Source organism: Panthera uncia, chromosome D1 (genome assembly GCF_023721935.1).
Source record: "Panthera uncia isolate 11264 chromosome D1, Puncia_PCG_1.0, whole genome shotgun sequence".
Classification (NCBI taxonomy): Eukaryota; Metazoa; Chordata; class Mammalia; order Carnivora; family Felidae; genus Panthera; species Panthera uncia.
The window spans coordinates 50,854,816-50,876,851 of record NC_064808.1 but is presented as its reverse complement, the minus strand read 5'-3'; the positions used below and the strand labels follow the sequence as shown (position 1 = coordinate 50,876,851).

The following is a 22,036-nucleotide window of genomic DNA, read 5'->3' as shown; positions in this document are numbered from 1 at the left end:
CATAGAATGGAGTTAAAACTAAAATGCAAAAGGCACTTCCAAAGGCAGACTCTATTCAGTGCAAAGCTAGCAATTCCCATAGATGGGGTCCACGAACCTGTAGACCAGAAATGAAAACATTAGGGCAGCACTGCTCTTAATTTTATCTCTAGGAGGTGAGAATCTGCTCTGCTTGACTTTGCCCAAGCCAATCACACTGGCTGGTATCTGTTACAGAGGCACTGTCAGACTCACTAATGGGTAGAGTGGTCTCCCCTCCTAAGTTAGGGAGCAGAGATCCTCCAAGGTTTAGGGCATCGCCCCTGAAGCCATAAATCATCCTCTGACCTCACTGCCCTTTGCCTGAGTTGGGATAATGCTGCTTACCTGTCCATGGGCATTTTCTGGTAGATGCATTCTCTTATTTTCACATCCCAAGAAGCATCCCTCCTAATCGGAACCATATTTCAATCCCTCTGCAACAAATCTCCTGTACTACCCACAGCACTGGAACTTGTCTTTTCTTTTTTCCTTCTTTTTTCATTATTTTTCTACTGCTTTATTGAAATTCTTCAGTTTATTTTTTATCAAAACCATTGTTGGAAACATAATATTTGCTCTACAAAAACCTATTACTCACAGCTCATCCCATTTCATAATTTTAATATTTCCTGCTTCTCTCTCTCCCCTGCCTTCCCTCTCCCTTACATACACAAGTCTTCTTCTCCTCATATACATATACTATGCTTTTTTTTTTCCATTTGAACCTGTGCCTATCCCACATAATCTACAGTGAGAAAGAGTCAGCATATGATATTGCTGACCCAGAAAAATAACCGTTCTTTAAGGTTTATTAATAAATGTATAAGGAAATGAATGGGGCCAATGGCAAAGAAAAGGCGCAATAACAAGTCAATTCCACAGGTGCCAACATCCAGGGAACAGAGGTGCTTCTCAAGCAGGAACACTGAATGTGACAGCTGCAGTCCCCGACCATGGTCAGTAGCAGAGTAGAAGTGTCTTTCAGAGCCCCTTATGATAGCTGATTTCTCCTCAGGGTTCAGAAGCCAGTGGATCCTAGACTAAAGGGACCATGCATAATTTGAGCTGCTACAATCCCAGTTCCTTTCTCCTTGTGGGAATACCTGGCCTGGACAAGTTCCACATCTGGATTGGGATTCCCTTTTGTGTCATCTATGTTTTGGCTATTGTGGGAAACTTCATCCTCCTCTACCTCATTGCAACTGAGTGCAGCCTCCACGAGCCCATGTTTTTCTTCCTAGCTATGCTGGCTACCACGGACCTCATCCTGTCCACTGCCACAGTGCCCAAACTGCTCAGTAACCTCTGGCTGGGCTTCCAGGAAATAACCTTCTCTGGCTGTCTCACCCAGATGTTCTTCCTCCACTTCAGCTTTGTAGTGGACTCAGCCATCCTGTTGGCCATGGCGTTCGATCGCTATGTGGCCATCTGCTTCCCTTTGAGGTACACCACCATCCTGACTCGGCAGGTGATCATCAAGCTGATGGTGAGCATTGTTGTGAGGAGCTTCTCTGTCATCTTGCCAGATGTTTTTCTGCTGAAACGGTTACCCTTCTGCGGGACACGCATCATACCGCACACATACTGTGAGCACATAGGTGTTGCTCGGCTTTCCTCTGCTGACATCTCCATCAACATCTGGTATGGATTTTCTGTGCCTCTCATGACTGTCATCTCAGATGTGATCTTTATTGCTGTTTCCTATACCTTCATCCTCCATGCTGTCTTTCACCTCTCATCCCAGGGTGCCCGCCAAAAGGCCCTCAGCACCTGTGGTTCCCATGTCAGTGTCATCCTCATGTTTTACACACCTGCCTTCTTCTCCATCCTTGCACATCGCTTTGGGCACAGTGTCCCTCGAAATGTGCTCATCCTATTTGCCAACCTCTAGGTGGCCATTCCCCCTGCCCTAAATCCTGTGGTCTATGGAGTGAAGACCAAGCAGATCCAGGACAAATTTGTTCTCCTCTTTTCTTTGAAGAGGACACACTGAATGGGGAGGGCCACTGATGGAGAAAGTTAGGTAAATTAATTAGATGAGATTTTGCATAACATAGGAGCTATAAAAATAAAGCTGTAACTCCTATAGCTTGAAATTTTAGAGTTCCAGCCATGTGCAAAGTAGGGACAGGTGGGGGAAAAGGAAAAAGAAAATCTTCTAGACTTCCAGAAAATCAAGGGTTTTCTTGGTTCAGTTTTCTCACCACTTGTATGAAGAAGGTGATGATTGGTACAGAAGAGCACTAATACTAAGGTTTACCTCTTTCCTATTGCTAATTTTGAGATATTTGAAGGCTACTTATTTCCTAGTATACAACTCACCCCTTTGCTTCTGAGTTCCTGAGTTAAAGACAAAGGCTCCTGTCTTCCCTCTTTAAGTAGCTATCAAGTCTGTCTACTACAACTACTAAGCTTGATGCTCTGCAGTTCAGCCCTGAGTCTGTACATGAGTAATCCCTCCTCCCGTGTCCTGTACTTGCTTTACCTTTTCCCCTACCCATCTCAAATTACATGGAGCTTGTTTTCTTTTGTATCTGTTTTCTTCAGTTGCACGCTCCAAGAAAATTTTCACTACCTTTGGCTCATATTTTACAAATATTAATTAATTTAATTAAAAACAGTTATGGTTCAGTCGATTAAGTATCCAACTCTTGATTTCGGCTCAGGTCATGATCTCACAATTTGTGATTTTGAGCCCCACATCGGGCTCTGTGCTGACAGTGTGGAGCCTGCCTGGGATTCTCTGTCTCTCCCACTCTCTCTGCCCTTCCCCTGCTTGGTTTCTCTATCAAAAATAAACAACAAAAAAATAAAAATATTAAAAATATTTTTTTAATAAAAAATAATTGTGAGAGGGTAATCTTAGTTCATTCATTTCACAGATGAGGAAATGGAGACCTACAAAGATTACAGAAAGACAATCAGTAGACTTAGGATCCAAACCCAGGTCTGCCTGATTCAGAATTTTCTGTCCAATTGCTTCCTGGGTACTACTCACTTGAATGGCTTACAAACTCCTCAGACTTAATTTCTTCAAAACTGACCTGGAAGCTCACTAACTTCCTTCATGAAAAGTGCCCTTCCTTTTTGGTCTTCTTTTACAGTGAATGGCACTACCCCCAACATGAGTTCCCAAGCCAGAAATCTGTGGCTTGTCCTTGATTTGTCTTACATCACCATCCAACAAAATTAATTCAATACTTGGGTTAAATGTTTGATTTGAAGGTGCTTATAAGCCATACCTGTAGATATATACATGACATTCTAGCCTTTACCCTGACCATTGAACTCACCTGGGCCCCTTTCTATTATTCGTCCCTCTGAGACTATTTCAAAGTCATCTTTTTATAGGAGCTCCATTCAATCCACTCTCTCTGTTAAAGCTAGAGTGATCATTTTACAATTCATATGATAGTGTCACTTTGTACCTTGAATCTCTTCAGTAATTCCATTGCCTTCAAGATCATGCATAATGTTGTTCTCGGTATCAATGCAAGGAATGGAAGAATTTAATAAAAAGAGCAATCTTGCATGAAGCTCAAAGCCTTACATGTAATTTACATTTATTTACACTTCATTTATGTTTATTTTGCTTAATTTGCACATCCCTGACTCTTTGAGCAAGTAATTTCAGAAGCAATGTTCTTTTTGTGTGTGTCATACTCAATGTCCTATTATTTAAAACAACAACAACAACAAAAATAATAACAACAACAACAGCACAGGGTGCGTGGTGGCTCAGTCAGCTAAGCATCTGACTTCATTTCAGCTCAGGTCATGATTTCACAGTTCATGAGATTGAGCCCCATGTCAGGCTCCATGCTGACACTGCAGAGCCTGCTTGGTATTCTCTCTCTCCATCTCTCTCTGCCCCTCCCCTACTCTTTCCCTTTTTCTCTCTCTCTCAAAACAAATAAATAAATATTTAAAAAATAAAACAACAACAACAACTTGGTGTGAGTAGAGTGTGTATTGAGTGGAGTAGGGTAGGATTCATCTATGTTCCTCTTAAGAAACTGTCCCAGGATAAAAACACCCATTTCCTAAAATCTTCACTGAAAGAGAAGCCATAAATTTAATCAAGATGAGCATTTTAAATTACTTGGGAATAAGAAGTAAAGAGTAAAATTGGCATAATGAGATAAGATCCTCTGTGTGTCTGTGTGTGTGTGTGTTGACATTTTCTTTGCTCTCTGTAGTGCCCTTAGGCAGCTCAGAAGATACCCAGACGGGGCTGCTTTATCCATGCCACAGTTACAAACCATCATACTTATTTGCTCTTTAATTTATCTATCCACACCTACATTATGAGCTCCTTGAAGGCTGAAACTTAGTCCTAAGCATCTTCTTATGCCCTTTGGTATGAAAGTATGTGATATAACATGTGTTCTCAATAAATGTTTCATACACCTTCAAACTTCACCAGAAACCCCTTCCTTTCTGCCATTATCCCTAACTTTTCCTTTCTTCCCTATTCAGTTTAGATTCCATAGTATATAATTGCAGTCATTGTCATGTTAACCCTAAACTCAACTTGTTCTAAAGTCAACTGTCCTCCTTACATATTCAGTTAAAAAAAAAGGAATCTTAATGAATCTTAGTGAAGTTAGCTTTGTATGTTGGGGCAGCTGGATAAAACGACTGTGCAAGACATACTGATATTACTGTTAATATATTAAGACGGTACATCACCATACTTGCCAGCTTTCAGCTTCTCAAATGCATCAGATTTCTCCTTTTCTCTTCTACCTGTGCTTTCTCTTTATTTATTTATTTTTGTTTGGCAATTCCTATTTAGGCTTCAACTACAAATCCCCTCAGATAATATTAGATTAGTATCTCTTATATACATTCTCACTGCACAAGGTACTTTTTATTTCAAGACTTACCACAACTTTAATAAAATGATTGCTTGTATACTTAGTTGTTTAATATCTATTCCCCCATTATGTGTCATCAAGGGCCAGGTTCACGCCTGCCTGCCTTGTTTACCATTGCATTCCTATCATTTACAATCTCTTAGGTTGTAATAGGCATGCAATAAGCATTTGCTGAATAAAGGAGTTGAAATGAATAAGTTTTAATTAATGAATGAAATCCATTTGCTTAGAGGGAGTCTACTTGGATTTGTAACTCTAAATAATCAAAGAAAAATTATGGAGAGTCATGGGAAAAGAATTTTTCCACAGAAAGGTGATAGTTGTTTCCCCACTTATTCCTCAGAGCTCTTCTTTAAATTAAGCATTTCCAAGTTATCATTCCCTTACTATAGATGCAGAAACTGATTTCTAGAACAGTTAAAGTACTTTGTTACAGCACAAGGGAGGGATGAGTGGAATAAGCGATAAATTCCAGATTTTTAGCCATAAGACATTGAAAGTAAACTTCCTTCTTGATCTGATGGGCAGTTGTACACAGGGTTCTATTGGAAGGTTGAGACCATACCCTGGCTGGATAGCTATGATTTTCAGATTTGTGTGTGCTTTGTGTTAGAGGTTTGCTCTAGACAAATAGATTAGTAGCCTATAGTCTAAAAATGGATTGAACACAAAATTAGTAATGATTCTTCACTGAGGGAAGATGGACAGAATTGCCAAGCAAGAGTGAACATTGAAATAAGTATCTAAAAAGAGAGGCCTCTTCACATCTGGAGAGATGCAGTCCCAGTGAGAAATAGCTCCAGGGTTTTGTTATATAAGGCTAGAAGTAGATGCATTTCAGACATTTATGGATTTTCCACTATGAAATACTCTCTGCTAGGGATTCACAAGAAAATGAAACAGTCCTTGCACCAGAAGTCTTAGGAGTTCTATACTGAGCTGACACATGGTAGATATGATTCTTTATCAAATTACTGATCAAACTAGATAAAGACCCTCATGAGGCTCAGGTGTGCTGCTATCATGGATTCCAGAATTTCCAAGCCCACACTAATATGAACAAAGGTGTAAGTTCCTAAGCTGGGAAAGTGTTAATTTGGTCGAACCTTTGCTCATGGCCTAGACTGACTTGGGGCCTTCAGACCTGAGGCTTATAGGTCTCCTGGGTTCAGAGGGCCTCTGTTCTAACTTGTCTCAAATCCCCAGAGACATAAGAGACGTACATTTGCACTCCACTCCTCTGGGCTCTGTATTGGTTCTTCCCTACTGTGAGCATGATCTTACATCTGTCCTTACTGCCCTGGGAACTGCTTCTTTTGTTCTTTGGTCTGTTTTTTACCTGCTGTGTTTCTGCACTCTCTGATCATCACCTTGCCTTTGCAAAGTAGTTCCGGGACCAGGATCTACAAGGTATAAGCCGGTGGTGAGGAAAGCAGAACTATTAGGGAGTAATAGCAGGGAGCAAAGCCAATGAGAATAGGAGCTGGTGAAGAGGAGAGGAGGAGTGGGGAAAGACAGGGCTCTGAGGAAGAGGAATAGACAAGATTACAATTCTGCATATAGATTATAAAGCTGGCACTCATGCTAAGAGAATGGTATGATAGACAGGTGTCTATTAGGAGCTTAATTCTGAGCCCCTCTCACTGTTTTTCCTCAAATGTTTCTAGGTTTTTCTGGTCAACATTTATAATGTTACAGATGTAGGTGTGCCTGGGTGTCTCAGTCGGTTGAGCGTCCAACTTCAGCTCTGGTCATGATTTCACAGTCCGTGAGTTTGAGCCCCACGTCGGGCTCTGTGCTGACAGCTCAGAGCCTGGAGTCTGCTTCATATTCTGTGTCTCCCTCTCCCTCTGCCTCTCCTCCGTTCATGCTCTGTCTCTCTCTGTCTCAAAAAATAAACATTAAAAAAAAGAATTAAAAAAATATAGTGCTACAGATGTAAAAATAAATAAATAAAAGAGAATGAGTGGTCATGATACATTTAGAACTGACCATTTCAGGCTGGGACCAGACATATGGAGATTGAAATTCCATATGCCACCTCAGAGATTATTAGGTTATCCTATATGTGTAAGCATGACTTTGTATTTGTGAGTGCATTTATGAATGCTCTGAATGTCCTGTTCTTTTAGGATGATAGGGGCAAAATCCACCCACCCTACACACCACAGAGAGACACAAATACAAAATAGAGTTGAACAGCTGCTTTCTGGAATGGGTCTCAAAAGAATCCTTTTGACCCATGGACCAACCATGGATATTTCTCTCCCTAAAATGGGGCAGAAGAAAGATATTCACATAGACACACTTAGCATAAAAAAGAGAAATAAAGGCAAGGTATGGATTATAATACTCCATGATCAAGGTATTGCTGATGGACCTGTCCTGTGTTTAGTTTAGTGCTGGAGGAGACAGAGAACATAGAGATATAGCCTATATTCTTAGCCTTAGGAGAGAGGAGAAAAATGCTCAGCAGTCAGTCAGAGACCAGTAAGTAAGGTGGGAATAGAATGCTTGCTAAATGCAAAATCCTATTCAGGAAACTGTAATCAAAGAGACTGTGATCAAAGAGTACTAACAGATTAAAGAGAATGTATAGTTAGTAACACCAGGGAGGTTTCAAGAATGGAAATGTAAAGCCACAGACCTCTTTTTATGTATCTAGAACTTTTTATGTATCTAGAACTTTCCTCTAGGTGAGGAAAGTGCTACTAATTTCCCACATTTAGCTACGTCCTTCCTTCCAGACCATCTTTCAGTAGTGTGCGGTGACTGTGAATCCCCTAGGTTTGTTTGGTGGAGTCTTCATCTCACCAAAGTATTTCAATATGGAAGTATTTAATATGGAAAGCAAGTTTTCATCCTTTTCCAGATCTTTAATTTTCCAGAGTTTAAGTGGAGGGACCTACATTATATTATTATGGTAGGCTTTGAGGATATAAACTTGAGAGAGAGGTGGGTGAATGACATGGTGTTCACAACACTATTTGGATGATCCAGTTCATTAATATCAAGTCCAATGGGCCTCTGCCACTCATTTATTCAACAAGAACTTGTTGAATATTCTGTGGCAGACACTGTTCTAGGGATAGAACAGTGAAATAAGCAGACATGATATCTATCCTCTTCAAGTTTACCATTTGTTAAGTGAGAAAGCTAAGTAAAATAAAAAGAAGAGTGTGGGAAGTGCTCTGAATGGCTACTGTGGAGTGCCAGGAGTGTACCTGGGAACATTACCTAATTTGGATATTGTTCAGGAAAGCTTGCTGTGTACTGTAGGGAAAGTTAGCTAGAGAAAGAGAGAAATGGACCAAGCTAACAAAACTTCCAAGAACAAATGTAGGTGGAAAAAAAATCAGACAAGAGTATTCCCCAAAGCTGAAGTTTAAATTGGGGGGTGACACATTCCATGGACTAAAGGTATCTCACTTTTGACATGGGAAAGAGCTTTATGGCCCTATGTGGAGCTTGAACCCATGATCCTGGGTTCATGACCTGAGTCGAAATCAATAGTCAGATGCTTAACCAACTCAGCCCCCAGGTGCCGCTACATATTTTTTACTTTTTAAAAAATATTCTGAAGTTTTGTTACCCATTAATTATACTACCAGCTGATCTTCTCTGTATCATTCCAACTTCAGTATGTGTGCTAAGGAAGCCAGCAGTATTTTGGTGTCTTTTGATTCCTATACACAGGGCTTTACCTCATTCTTTTTAGAAGTTATATACAGTAAATGTTAAAATTATTCCCACGTTAAAAATTAAAATGGTGCCAGCTTTTCAATTTTTATTTTTTGATATTTTAATTTCACTCAAATTTTGTATTATAAATGTTGCTGCTGTGAATATCGTTAGGCCACTTATTTATTTATATAACTGTATCTGTGGAAGCAGTCATATATTGGGAACTTTTGGGACAATGGATATGTGCACTTTATGTTTTGATTCATATTGGCAAATTAGTATCTAAGAATGTTACACAGTAAACCCTTCTAAAAGAGTTATAACAGTTCTTATTTCCTCAGACCCTTCACAGAATTGGCTGTTATCACTCATACCATCAATCTTTTTAAAGTCTTTATTAATGGTAAATAATATACCTCATCATTCATGTTTTATATTGAACTTACTTATAAGACTGAAAATCTTCTACATATTTATTAAACATTAGAGTTTCTTCTCATGTGACTTGATTATTCATATCCATTGTCACTTTTTCCACTTGATTAAAGGGCTTTGCTTCAGTGACTCTAAGAATACTTTAAATAAATGTATTAAATGGAATTATATATTTTTCATTTGAATTAGTGCATTTGTCATGGAATTTTTTGCCTCCTGTTTAATTATTATTTCTCTGTAATAGTTTGTCCTTCCAGTTTCCAATCTGTGTGTGTGTGTGTGTGTGCGTGTGTGTGTGCGTGTATGTGTACACACACGCACACACACACACACACACACACACATGGTAGGGGATGTGGGATGTAGGCAAGGTGGCTTATACATAATTTTGTGGCAGTGAATAGGGAACTGAAATCTTAGCTCCTGAAACCTAGCTCAGTCTTGTCTATGCATTAGCCTCTGCTGTAACTGAATCTACTTTTAAAGAAATAAACTGCACTTAGATTTGAGTACCAAAGATATTTACTGCTGCTGACTGCCGGACTTGCTATTTCTTCCTATCTGGAATTACAGTCTTTCCATCTTTTTTCCCCTCTCTAGTTGGGATAGACTCTACATCACATGTACCTTTAATTGCTCAAGGAAAATTGGTACATTTGAGTTAGAATGCAGAGGTCTTGCTGACAGATGACGGCACATGGGATGGAACAGCCAATGCAAGGGTAGCAATAAGTGGATGTAATACAGAAATACTTAGGGAACAAACCTGTAACATGATACTTGTTTGGAAGATGAATAAGATGATTGTGTGTGAGAGGATATGATTAAGATAATTTCAAGGCTTCTAGATTGAGAAACTGTGTTATACTATCATTTGCTAAATTGGAAAACATAGGAGAAACAGATTTGAACATGCTGAGTAGGATGCGCATGGGATTTCTAACATGGCAGACATTGGGTAACTAATTCCAAAGCTAAGGAGAGAGGATTGTCTTCAAAATTAAAAAGTTCAGAATCTTCAACATAGGAGTTACAAAGTCATGGCATTTGGGGTTATCATCCAGGTGGAGTTTATTAACCTAGAAAGCAGCAGACATATATAGAGCACTACAGAATGCTAACTACTCAAGACCAGGTGGAAAGAAATATGAGTGAATACTGAAGTTGGAGAAAAGATTTGTGTATCATGTCACAAACAGAAGAGTTTTGGAAGAAAGGCCCAGCTTTTTCATAAGTCTCACAAGAATGAGTCATTGTATAGATTAGACAGGGGCATGAATGCTGTGGCATAACTCTACCCGGAGACTGGGCTCCCTCTGCTGGGATGTCTTCTGTGAAGGTTCAGAACAGGGTTCCATTCTTTCCTTGAGACCAATGTGACAGAGTGAGTTATTGGAGAATACCTTTTCTTGGAAACTTTTCCAACTTGGTAATATCTGAAGACAGAGTAAACCACTTAAACCTTAGATTCTAGGGAAGAATATTCTTTGTCTCCTCTTTATGTTGGTGAACTTTGCTACAATATTGATGAGAACGAGGGCAGATGCTCCACTGCAGAGAAAGAGCAAAAAAGAAAAGAGACTGCATGGTCTATTTTGGTGTTGGACATTGGTCCTGCCTTTGTTTAACCCCTTGGGACCCTACAGTTATTATTCCAGTTCACTAGGGTGGAACTTCACATTGAACTTTGTTGCAAATTCCTAACTAGTCATTGTTTCTCTGCCTAATAGTGTTTTGTGTACATATTTTCCTAGAAACCTTCCTGGGTTCCTGGTAAGGAGGCAGGACTAAAATTGTATGACTGGAGTTATGTGACTTGTGTCTCTGTGAAAAAATTATTTTGATCCCACTTCTATTATGACTTAAAATTGTAACTGAAAGTTTGGCAAATATTTTTAGTCAAGAGAAGAGGCAAAGGATAGCTTATCCCTTTACAGAGCTGAAAGTGAGGGGATAATATTGAAGAAGACTCAGAGGTGGATGTCTGTAGATCATCGTAACAATCAGCCACAAAATTTTTATTTTCAGTCAATGAGACACATCCAGTCCAAGACCATAATGACCACATTCAACTTGAGCAGCTTCAATTCAGGCCCTTTCATCCTACTGGGAATCCCAGGGCTGGAGGAGTTCCATGTCTGGATCAGGATTCCTTTTTTCATTATCTACCTTGTGGCACTTGCAGGCAACAGTGTCCTTCTCTACCTTATTTCCATGGAACGCAGCCTTCATCAGCCCATGTTCTTTTTCCTCTCCATGCTGGCTGTTACAGATCTCATCCTATCTAATACATGTGTACCCAAAACATTCAGCATCTTCTGGCTAGGTCCTCAGGAAATCACCTTTTCTGGATGCCTTACTCAAATGTTCTTTCTCCACTATAGCTTTGCCATGGATTCTGCCATCCTGTTAGCCATGGCATTTGATCGCTATGTTGCTGTTTGCTTCCCCCTAAGATATACCACTATTCTTACCCGTCAGATTATTACTAAAATTGTAATGGCTATTGTTAGCAGGAGCTTTTGCATCATCTTCCCATGTGTGTTCCTATTAAAACGACTACCTTTTTGCCGAACACTCATCATCCCCCACACGTACTGTGAGCACATAGGCATAGCCCAGCTTGCCTGTGTGGACATCTCCATCAACATCTGGTATGGATTTGCTGTGCCTGTAATGACTGTTACATCAGACCTGATCCTCATTGGCATCTCCTACACTCTCATCCTTCGTGCCATCTTTAATCTTCCATCCCGAGATGCCCGCCAGAAAGCCCTCAACACGTGTGGTTCCCATGTTTGTGTCATTCTTATATTCTACACACCAGCAATGTTCTCTGTCCTCACCCACCGTTTTGGTCACAATATTCCTCACTCCTTCCACATACTGACTGCCAACCTCTACGTAGCCATCCCTCCTGCACTCAATCCAATCATCTATGGGGTGAAGACCAAGCAGATTCGGGAAAAAATCATCCTACCCTTCTTCCCTAAAGGGAACTATTGACATGAGACTGAGAGCTTGGGAAAGGAAACAGGTAACCATATTATTTTGGAATGCATTTTATTTTTTTACAGCTAAAATATCTACAATGGTGATTTAAATACATATGAAATCTTAAAAGTCTTCCATGTGTTATAGGAATCAAGACAAAGTAAGGAAGTAGATATCAAGAAAGACAAAAAAAGTTGAAGAAGATATGTCTTCCTGAGACAATAGATCAGAGGGTAATTTCTGTCTTATTTTGAGATAGATTTCCAAGACTTATGGGATAAGATACTGATCATATATAATGTGGATAGATATTATTCTTAATAAAAAGGTTAAAAGAGATGACTAAGGGTCTAATAATTTAAGATACCTCTGTTGGATATTTTCCAGATGACAGTTGGCAAAGCTAACAGCAAATGATTACCTTCCTTTAAGAATCACCAAGGAAAATTAGTCATCTACAAACAGGGTTCTCAAACATTAGTGAATATCAGAATCACCTAGGCAATTTGGTAAAAATGCGAAGTCCCAGGCTCTATCTTACTTTAATGGGACTCAGTATTCTTTAACAGTTCTCTAAGTGATTCTGAGACCTAAGAAATCTTGGATCCTTCCAAATCAGAAAAGTCCTGCTCCTTTGAAAAACCCATAGACTTGATGCTTACAGTAATTTCCTGGCTTGGAAGTAACATAGCTCTCTTTTATACTCCCCATAACTTCTTCTTGCTCAGGTATTATTGATCCACCTTAAAATTCCACAACTCTAAGTCTCATATCTTCAAAAAATATTATCAATTATCTCTACTTATTATAGTCTTTTAAGGAGTTCACTTCTGGCACAAAGAATTTTTGTGATGATTATTGGTGATCTTAATGAACACAGAGATGACCCATTAGTAACTTGGTGTGATAGGTTTATTCTCTAAAGATAGCCACAATACTATATTCCATCTTCCATGCTTTTCTGCAGTGTGAACTTGCAATTCCCACATTATAGTTGGAGTTTAATTCTACTTGTCTTGAATTGGGTCTAAACATAGGGATTCCTTAATCAACAGAATTCAAGGTAAGTGATATTGTGAGGTTTCTGAGGTTAGGCCACAAAAATCTTTGCAGTTTCCCCCTGGGTCTCTTGAAATGCTTTATCTAAGTATGCTCCTTCTTCAAACTGAAACACTGAGCTACGAGTATCCCAAGCAAATGGAGAAGCCATGTCTAAATATTCTGGTGCACAGCCCCAGTTGAGATCCCAGCTGAGTCAGCAGCAACTACCAGTCATGTTAGTAAGCCATCTTAAACATCCAGTCTAGTTGAGACTTTAGGTATCTGTAGGCTCAACTGACATCTCTCTATAATGTATAAGAGACTCAAGAGAGAACTACTCAACTGATTGAAGCCAAGTCATAGAACCACAAGAAGTAATAATTTGCTGTTTTAAGCTAATAAACTTGGGGATGGTTAGTTATGCAGCAATAGATAAATGATGCAGAAATTGGTAACAGGAAGTGGGGTCTTTCTTGATGTAGCAAAAAACCTAAAACATGTAGCATTAGTTTTGGAACAGGCAGCACATAGAAGCTGCAAGTGCCTTGAAGGAACTGTTAATGGAGGCCTGAAAGACGGTGAGAGAATTATTATTGGGGGCTGGAGAAAAAGGTATAAGTGCTATGCAGCTGTAGAGAGTTCAGAGATACCATAACTTAGAAAGTAGAAAATATACCTAATTAACTGATGTGTTTGGCCAAGGATATTTTTTAAGCAGAACACTGAAAATATCAACATTATTTTTATGCCACATATTTTTATGCCACATAAGGTACAGAGAGATGTAAGCTAAAATGAAATTATTCAGTGTTCAAGCATAACTTAGAGTAAATACGAAGGAATCATGGCTGGCTGAATTCAAATAAAAAAGAAATTTCCTTCCAGCCTCTCCAAATTACAAAAGACTCTCAAAGGAAAAAAAATGTCCTTAGGGTGTAATATTATCTCTAGGATGAGACTATAAAATCTTTTGCTAAGAGTAAGAAATACTTAAGGGTATGTGTAATTAATCTTTTCAATTAGGCAAAGAATCTTCTAGGAATCTCAAGGATATTTCCCCAGAGAATCATTAACTCTCAGGCAAAATCAGACAGAGAGCAATCTGGAAGATATTTGTGGGTATGATTTTTGTCTAATGGAGTAAACCCTAAAAGATTCATAGAGAACCACATTTTTTTTATTTTAAAGAGAGAGAGAGAGAACCAACAGGGGAAAGAGGCAGAGGGAGAGAGGGAGAGAGGAAGAGAGAAAGGGAGAATCCTAAGCAGACTCCACACTCAGCACAGAGCCTCATGCGGGGCTTGCTCCCACAACCCTGGGACCATGACCTGAGCCAAAATCAAGAGCCAGAGGATCAACCAACTAATCCACCAGGTGTCCCAAGAACCACAATTCCACAATTTTTAAGAGAAATGAACAGATGTAAGCACCATCAGCTTGGACTAAAAGGGACAGAGTTAGTGCAAAATGAAAAGAGGCCTTTGGGTCTCCAACTTTATTAGGCAGGAAATAGATGAAGAAAAGAACTCAGATGTAAACACAGGTTACTACTCAATGAAAAGCAAAGATGACACAGAATACAGAAACAATTGCCTAGAGGTTAGACAAAAGCCATGGAGAATCATTCCCAGGGAGAAGGATCTAATCCTTATTAAGAAACTGGTTATACTAATCTCTGGCTGGATTTTAGAAACTATAATGACCTAGTGACTGTATTATGACTCTCCCAATATTTTGCATATGAGTATCTATTACAGTTACCCATCTCTGTATCACCATAGTGTGTTGGCTGTATAAATAGTAGATTTCCTTCTCATTTCTTCACACAACTTCAGATTGAAAGGAATTGCATTCAAGGATCTGTATACAAGGAACTGAACCGAAGGAGCTCTATTCACATTATGTCCTGATTTAGAGGCTGAGATCCTAGACTTTGAACTAGGGAAGAGGTGAATGTATTTTGTTTTTGTTTTGTTTTGTTTTGTGAATGTATTTGGTATGTAAAGGGAGATCTGTGATATTATGGCCTAGGGTGCATTAGTGCAGGTTTTATTTTCCAAAGATGACCAAAACAACATCTTTATATACAAAACAATATCATTTACTTTTCTGCCATATGATCTTGCCAGTCTTCCAAGAAGTGTAGTGTAATTCCACTCCCCTCTTATCTGGGCTGGCCTTAGTGACTTCCCTGAAAAAATAATGTAATGGATGTGACATTTCAGGATATCCAAGTCTAGATTATAAGAACCCTTAACTCTTCTTCATTGGTGTCTTTAGATAGATATTTTCATTTTTGGACACTCTCCGTAGAACACAGCCACAGTACTGTGAGAATCCCAGACCACATGGAGAGCTTATGTGGTTAACAGCCTAGCTGAACTACTAGTTAATAGCCAGAATCAATTGTGTCACTTTTTATGAAACTTAGAGATAACCCCATCCAAAATCTTTTTTTTTTATTTTATTTAAAAAAAAAATTTTTAACGTTTATTTATTTCTGAGACAGAGAGAGACAGAGCATGAACAGGGGAGGGTCAGAGAAAGGGAGACACAGAATCTGAAACAGGCTCCAGGCTCTGAGCTGTCAGCACAGAGCCCAACGCGGGGCTCGAACTCACAAACCGTGAGATCATGACCTGAGCCGAAGTCGGCCGCTTAACCAACTGAGCCACCCAGGCGCCCCAACCCCATCCAAAATCTTATGGCAGCCACATGAGAGAAAGAGAAAGAAGGAGAGACCTCAAATGACAACTGCCCGCATCATCCTTGGAGATCTACAGAATCATGGATTAATAAAATTGTTTTAAACCAGTACTTTTGGGGGTGGTTTGTTATACAATAATAAGTATTTGGAACAATTAGACTTATAGTACTCTGAATTTTTCTCTAAAGATCTTGACCACCCTACCTCATCTACTGAATTCCTTAGGAACACCTTAGAATTTGTATTTCCATAAATATATGCAAATTGTTAATAATCCAAATTTTAGGCATTCGGTTCCTAATCCATCACCTTCTGTTTTTACAATTCACTTTCTCTTGAATCCCAGAAAATAATCTTTCAACTTCTTCAATGAGTTTATCATAACTTGATCTTATTACCTTTTCACTTTTTCTCATTTTCCTCATTTTTCCTTCCTTGTCACCAGCTTTAATTTTCTGATTCATTCTTAGGATTACTGTTGAATACAAATTAGTTCTCCTCTTTCACCCTCCTTCCCTTTGTAACACACATACACACCCACACACACAAACACACACACTTTATTATGCTTTTCTAGTAAGTTTTTTTCTAAATCTAACTGTCCACTCTATGCCTGTGACTGTGGGATAAAAATCATAAATATGCTGATTCACCATATTTTAAATTTAGCATTGCTAAACTAAGAATGTTTTTAGTTATAAAGGGACCATGAATAATTTGATAATGACAGGGAAACTATTCATAATTTCATTTAGACAACAACAGACCTAAATTGAGACTTTCTTGGGCAAGCTGGGATATATAGCCACCTAAATTTTGTAATTCATGGCAATTATATCACATTTCTCTATTTCTTCTCATACTGTTTTTTTATTTTTTGGTTTTGTTTTAGGGTTGTTGGGTTTTTTTCCCCCTCAGACTCTACAGTCCCTTGGGGCAGGTAGCTGCTTCTCTGGGCTGTGTGAGTGCCTTGGGCAGTTTTCTGGCTCTGTATACTGCTTGGTGTTGCCACCTTTCACTGCCTGGAGTTATGGTGTCCTCATGCTCCAGGGCCTCCCAGGCCCAGTGTCAAACACAACTGTCCTATTTAATTCTCCTAAGGAAACTATGAAGGAGGGGCTATTATTATCCTCATTTTATAGATGAGGAAACTGAGGCCCAGAGAGCATATCACTGCCTAAATTCACAAAGCTAGGAAATGGAGGAGTTGGGATTTTAACCCACATAATCTAATCTCAAAGTCCACATTCTTAACTACTACACCTTAATGCCCGGGAAAGGCACAGGGAGGAGTGTGGATTAAGTTTAAATGCACATTCTCTTACCTTTACTAAATTTAGTTTCTTGGAAAAAATATTTCCTGGCCACTGGTGTGTGTGTGTGTGTGTGTGTGTGTGTGTAGGTGTGTGTAGGTGGATCTCATTAGCTTTCCTTGGCATGGCCATTGGGATTTTCCACCTCCCAGTAACAAAGGACCGCCCACCTGAACACCCTGAGGCCGTGGCCACCCACACCTACAGATCCCCACCAACCCAGATCCCTGCGGCTGTCACACTACCAGTTCATGAAGCATCCTTGCTGCCTCAGTGTCCATGCCTCTGGCCATGGCCTCCTGCAAGCTCCCCTACCCTTTGCCCACCCAAGGGCCCTACGAGACAGGAGAGGGGCCGGTGATGGTGCGTGGTAGGGCCTGCAGCCACCTCCAGAAAGCTCTGGTACCTTTGCCAAACGATCAGTGACGTCATGAAATTTCTGCCACCCAACTGGCTGGCTACTCATATTCTGAGCTTCGGTATCTCATCTGAGAAATGGGCAGGGCAGGCTGGAATAGACATTCTTAACCAAGAGTTAATAGATCAGACTGAACTTCTAAATTAAAAAAAAATATTCGCAAAATGTGGGCATATAACATGAAGATTGGTTTAGGATGTGGGGGTGCTAGAAGGAGAGGCCTCCTGGGTTCTCCAGACACTTAAACCATTGAAGTCGCCTCAGAGAGAGGTCCTCTGAATCTTATAATTGTTATCTGTAAATGGAGATGAAGGAAAAACTGCAGGGACCATGCCTAGTAGCTGCTCAGACAAAGTATCCGAAAATGCTAGCTATGTCACATTTTCACCCTCTTTACTCATTTTTCACCCTCTCACCAACCACCACCAATCATCTGTTCTCTGTGTCCATGAGCTTTTTTTTGTTTTGATTCCACATATAAGAGAGAGAAAGATCATATGGTATTTGTCTTTCTCTGAGTTATTTCATTTGGCATAATGCACTCTTGTTCCATCCATGTTGTTGCAAATGGCAAGATTTCATTCTTTTTTTATTGCTGAATAATATTCTATTATATATACACCACAATTTCTTTGTCCATTCATCTATCCATGGACACTTAAGTTGTTTTATTTCTTATGTCCACAAAGTCTTACAACAGTTGATAATTCTCAAGGGTAGTTTTTCTCCATACAGTGACTCAGGGACCTAGGCTGCTTATAACTTGCCGTTCAGCAATGGCAGCATGGCCTCCTTGTCACTACAGCAGATGAAGAAAAAACATAGAGTCTACACATTTGTTCTTAAATATTTTAGCCTGACATGATATTTGCCTCTTCTATTTTCACCGTTGGCTATAAAATGCCACATGGCCCTGGTCTAAAAACATCAGGAATACTTTTATATATAGAAAGGAGAGAAAAACAAGATAGATATGAGAATGAGAAATCTATTACAGAATCCAACATGACCTTGACTTATTGTCATCTATTCTGGTCTCATCTACTACTACATTTCCCTGACTGATTTGCTTTTCGCCATACTTGTCCTCTTGAATCTTCTCATCTACACTAAGTACATTCCTCCTCAGGGCCTTGATAATCCACCTTCTGTCATGCCCAGGTTTCATGCTGTATCAGTTAAATTGGCATGACTGTGGGTAAGATGAAAGCATCAGAATTTTTCAAAAGGCCCCAGGAAGTTCCAGTGTACAATAAAGTTTTGGAACCAGAAGACTTATGGTGTAATGAATAGCTCTATTTTACACATGAGACACTGAGTTCCTAAAAATTAAACAATCTATTCAGAATTTCTCAGCTGGTATATGCCAGAGCTGGGATTCAAATCTACATCTCTTTCATTTTATTTTGCTTTATTTCCTATAAAGTAGATTCCTCTGTGTGGTAGTACTTGATTAAGGGAAATCACTTTTTACGTCTCTTTATACTTTCAAATCACTTTCTAAAAATCTTGAGCCAATTTACACACCAACTTGTATGAAAGAAGTCATAGACAAATTGTAAATATTATTGTATGTATGTATTGTATGTATTTATAGTTCAATACCAATGTGTCAGATGCTTAGGTCTGGAGTGAGGGAGGAAGAAGAGACATAACTAAGATGTTTACAATTCTGTGAGATCTGCCTGGTGAGTATAGTTGAAATGAGTCTGAATCCACCTTGTCCATTCTTCTTCCTTGGAAAGGTATCTTCCCATGGCTCAGATATACCCTAGTCTTGGATAATTCCAGATGACATCCAGTTCTGGGAGGAAATGCTATCATCCCCTTTCACATTTTTCCCAAGTACACACTTTCCATGTTGCCTTAATTTATGGGAATCTCTCCTGACCCAAACAATTCAACATATAATTTTGTATCTTCATTCCAGGTGACCTAGATACTTGGCCTGAGTGAGACTTTGATGGGTGAATAAAGAGAAATATTTCAAAGGACCACTCTGTCATTCCTTCAGTGCGTTATAGGAGAAGAATGTATCTTACACCGGACTGTAACTAGCAGTTCTTTGAATCAGAAGTTTATAGTCTGGGGCGCCTGAGTGGCTCAGTCGGTTAAGCGTCCGACTTCGGCTCAGGGCATGAGTTCCAGCCCCGGGTCGGGCTCTGTGCTGACAGCTCAGAGCCTGGAGCCTGCTTCAGATTCTGTGTCTCCCTCTCTCTCTGCCCCTTCCCCACTCACACTCTGTCTCTCTCTCCTTCAAAAATAAAATAAACATTAAAAAATTAAAAAAAAAAAGAAGTTTATAGTCTGGTCTAACTAGTTGAAGGAAAAAAGACAAAGAATTACCCTAATGAAGACACAGACTGTTTAAGGGCTATAAAGGCTTGAGCTCAAGGTGAATGTGCAGAAATTCAGATTAAGCAGAAAGATTATTTTCTTGAGAATAGGTAATATGTTGTATTGAATTAGGCAACCAAAGGAAGCCATGCAAATTCCAACTCAAAGTATATCTTTTCCCAGTCTATCATTCCGTGTCACCTTTTTCCCTGAATTTCTCTTCCTAACTATTTGACACAGTTTGGCTACATTTATTTTATTTTATTTTATTTTATGTTATGTTATTTTATTTTATTTTTTTGGCTTGAGAGATGAGCAGGCAGTAACTTATTGTAGGATAGTGATGACTCTTCTCCTGCCTTAAAAAAAATCTTTAGGCTTTAAGAGAAGACTCTGATATGACTGGTGTGTCCCCTCAGGGATCTTATTTGCAAATTCACCTTTCCTTTTAGCAGCTGTGACCATTGGTGCTCTGAGCCACACCATAGCCTCACTGGGTCAAAAAAGCCTTCAGAGGGTGGAAATAAATGAGACCAAATCATAGATCCAGGAGTTATGCTACTTATGCTGGATTTCTCTAGTATGGCTGACTACTGACTGAAGTGGGGGTGAGTGTTAAATGGATGAGACGGACAGAAAATAAGGTTGAGGACAGTTCTATAAAGCCAGGGGCAGAAGTAGGGGAAGATACAGAGGGATGACAATCATACCAAGACATTGATGTATTTGGCCACTCTTGAGTTCATATCAGATTGTCCCCTTCCCCATTATGAGAGGTGCAGTTCCTTGAATCCCTCCGATGTTTGCATAGCCTTATTGCATATCAAAACGTATTTTCAGGGGCCCCGGGGTAGCTCAGTCGGTTAAGCATCCGACTTCGCTCAGGTCATGATCTTGTGCTCTGTGAGTTCCAGCCCCGCGTCAGGTTCTGTGCTGACAGCTCAGAGCCTGGAGCCTGCTTCAGATTCTGTGTCTCCCTCTCTCTCTGGCCCTCCCCCGTTCATGCTCTGTCTCTCTCTGTCTCAAAAATAAATAAACGTTAAAAAATTTAAAAAAAAAACGTATTTTCAGTAAGTCTTTTTCTTTGCACCTCAGTCCTTTCTGTTGCAGTTAGACATTTCAGTCTCTTGCTCTGTTCTTTATGGCCTCAAGACAAACCAGTCAGATAGAACTCTAGGAAAAGCCTTTCTTAAAGCAATGATGAATTCAGAATTTCTTGACAATAGCTGTGTCTTGTTGTCACTCACAGCAGTATGGCAGAAATGAAGAAGTGTGTGGATAAGCATGTGTGTGTGTATATATATATATATATATATACACACACACACACATATATATACATATATATATGTACATATATATATATATGTATATATATATTAGAGTGTCGCCCTGTTCTTACATACCTAAAACCCTCACAGTGACCCCAGAAAACCTAGGAGATCAACAAACCCATCTAATTTCCAATCTCACCGGGGTTCTAGTACAGCTGGCACCATCCCAATCAAATTCTCTAATTCTGTCCTGTAATTTCATATGCAGGAAACTTAGAAGCCCATTAAACCATGAATCTCTGCTGCAGTATCCCCAGGTTTTGTTATCTTTTCTGGGGAAAAATCAGGAGACTGTCTTATTGAACAGCCTAATCAAATTTCTTCCTTTAACTGAAATCAGATACACATTTTTCTTCATCTTTATTGTCTTTGGTGGCAGCTCGTTCCTGTTGTATTGAAGGACTCCCCATATCACGACTGTTTCTCAATCCCAAGGGAGATGAATGAGGGGAAATCAATGAGACTGAGATCATTGAGGAGCCATTCCATCTCAGGTCTCGTGAGACACCACCTAACCTAGCTAACTGAGAAGTGGTCTTGGATATCTCTGAAGATAGTTCTTGATTTCAAAGTGGATGAAACTCAGTGCCTTCACCCTTGGATTACAGACTCAAGAAAAGCCAATATGTCTTTCAACTTGACGAATTAAATGAAGTTTCCTCTTCTGAGAGGCAGGTACCTAGTTATTTCAATGCACTCAGAGATGTGCAAAAGCATGAGAAATATCTGTGAGTATTGTAACCAATCCTTATTAAATTACAGAGACTGTATTATGTACTTTGCATGATTTTTCTCAATTCTCTGACAACCTTACAAACTAAGAATTATCATCCAAATCTTATATTAGGAAACTGAGGAGAGAAGAATAAGAC

The 22,036-nt window shown here is 39.4% G+C and overlaps 2 protein-coding genes across 2 annotated transcripts; both read left to right on the top strand.

Annotated features, from left to right (window-relative positions):
- The first annotated feature begins 572 nt into the window (after positions 1 to 572).
- On the top strand, positions 573 to 2,656 carry LOC125913778 (olfactory receptor 52H1-like). Its single transcript, XM_049618947.1, is given in 1 exon segment — positions 573 to 2,656. A coding segment is annotated over 1 exon segment (942 nt). The 5' UTR covers positions 573 to 1,072; the 3' UTR covers positions 2,015 to 2,656.
- Positions 2,657 to 11,033: 8,377 nt separating this feature from the next.
- Positions 11,034 to 12,180, top strand: LOC125914038 (olfactory receptor 52H1-like). Its single transcript, XM_049619153.1, has one exon. The coding sequence runs from the start codon at positions 11,052 to 11,054 to the stop codon at positions 12,024 to 12,026; it is 975 nt and encodes a 324-aa protein (XP_049475110.1). The 5' UTR covers positions 11,034 to 11,051; the 3' UTR covers positions 12,027 to 12,180.
- The last annotated feature ends 9,856 nt before the right edge of the window (positions 12,181 to 22,036 follow it).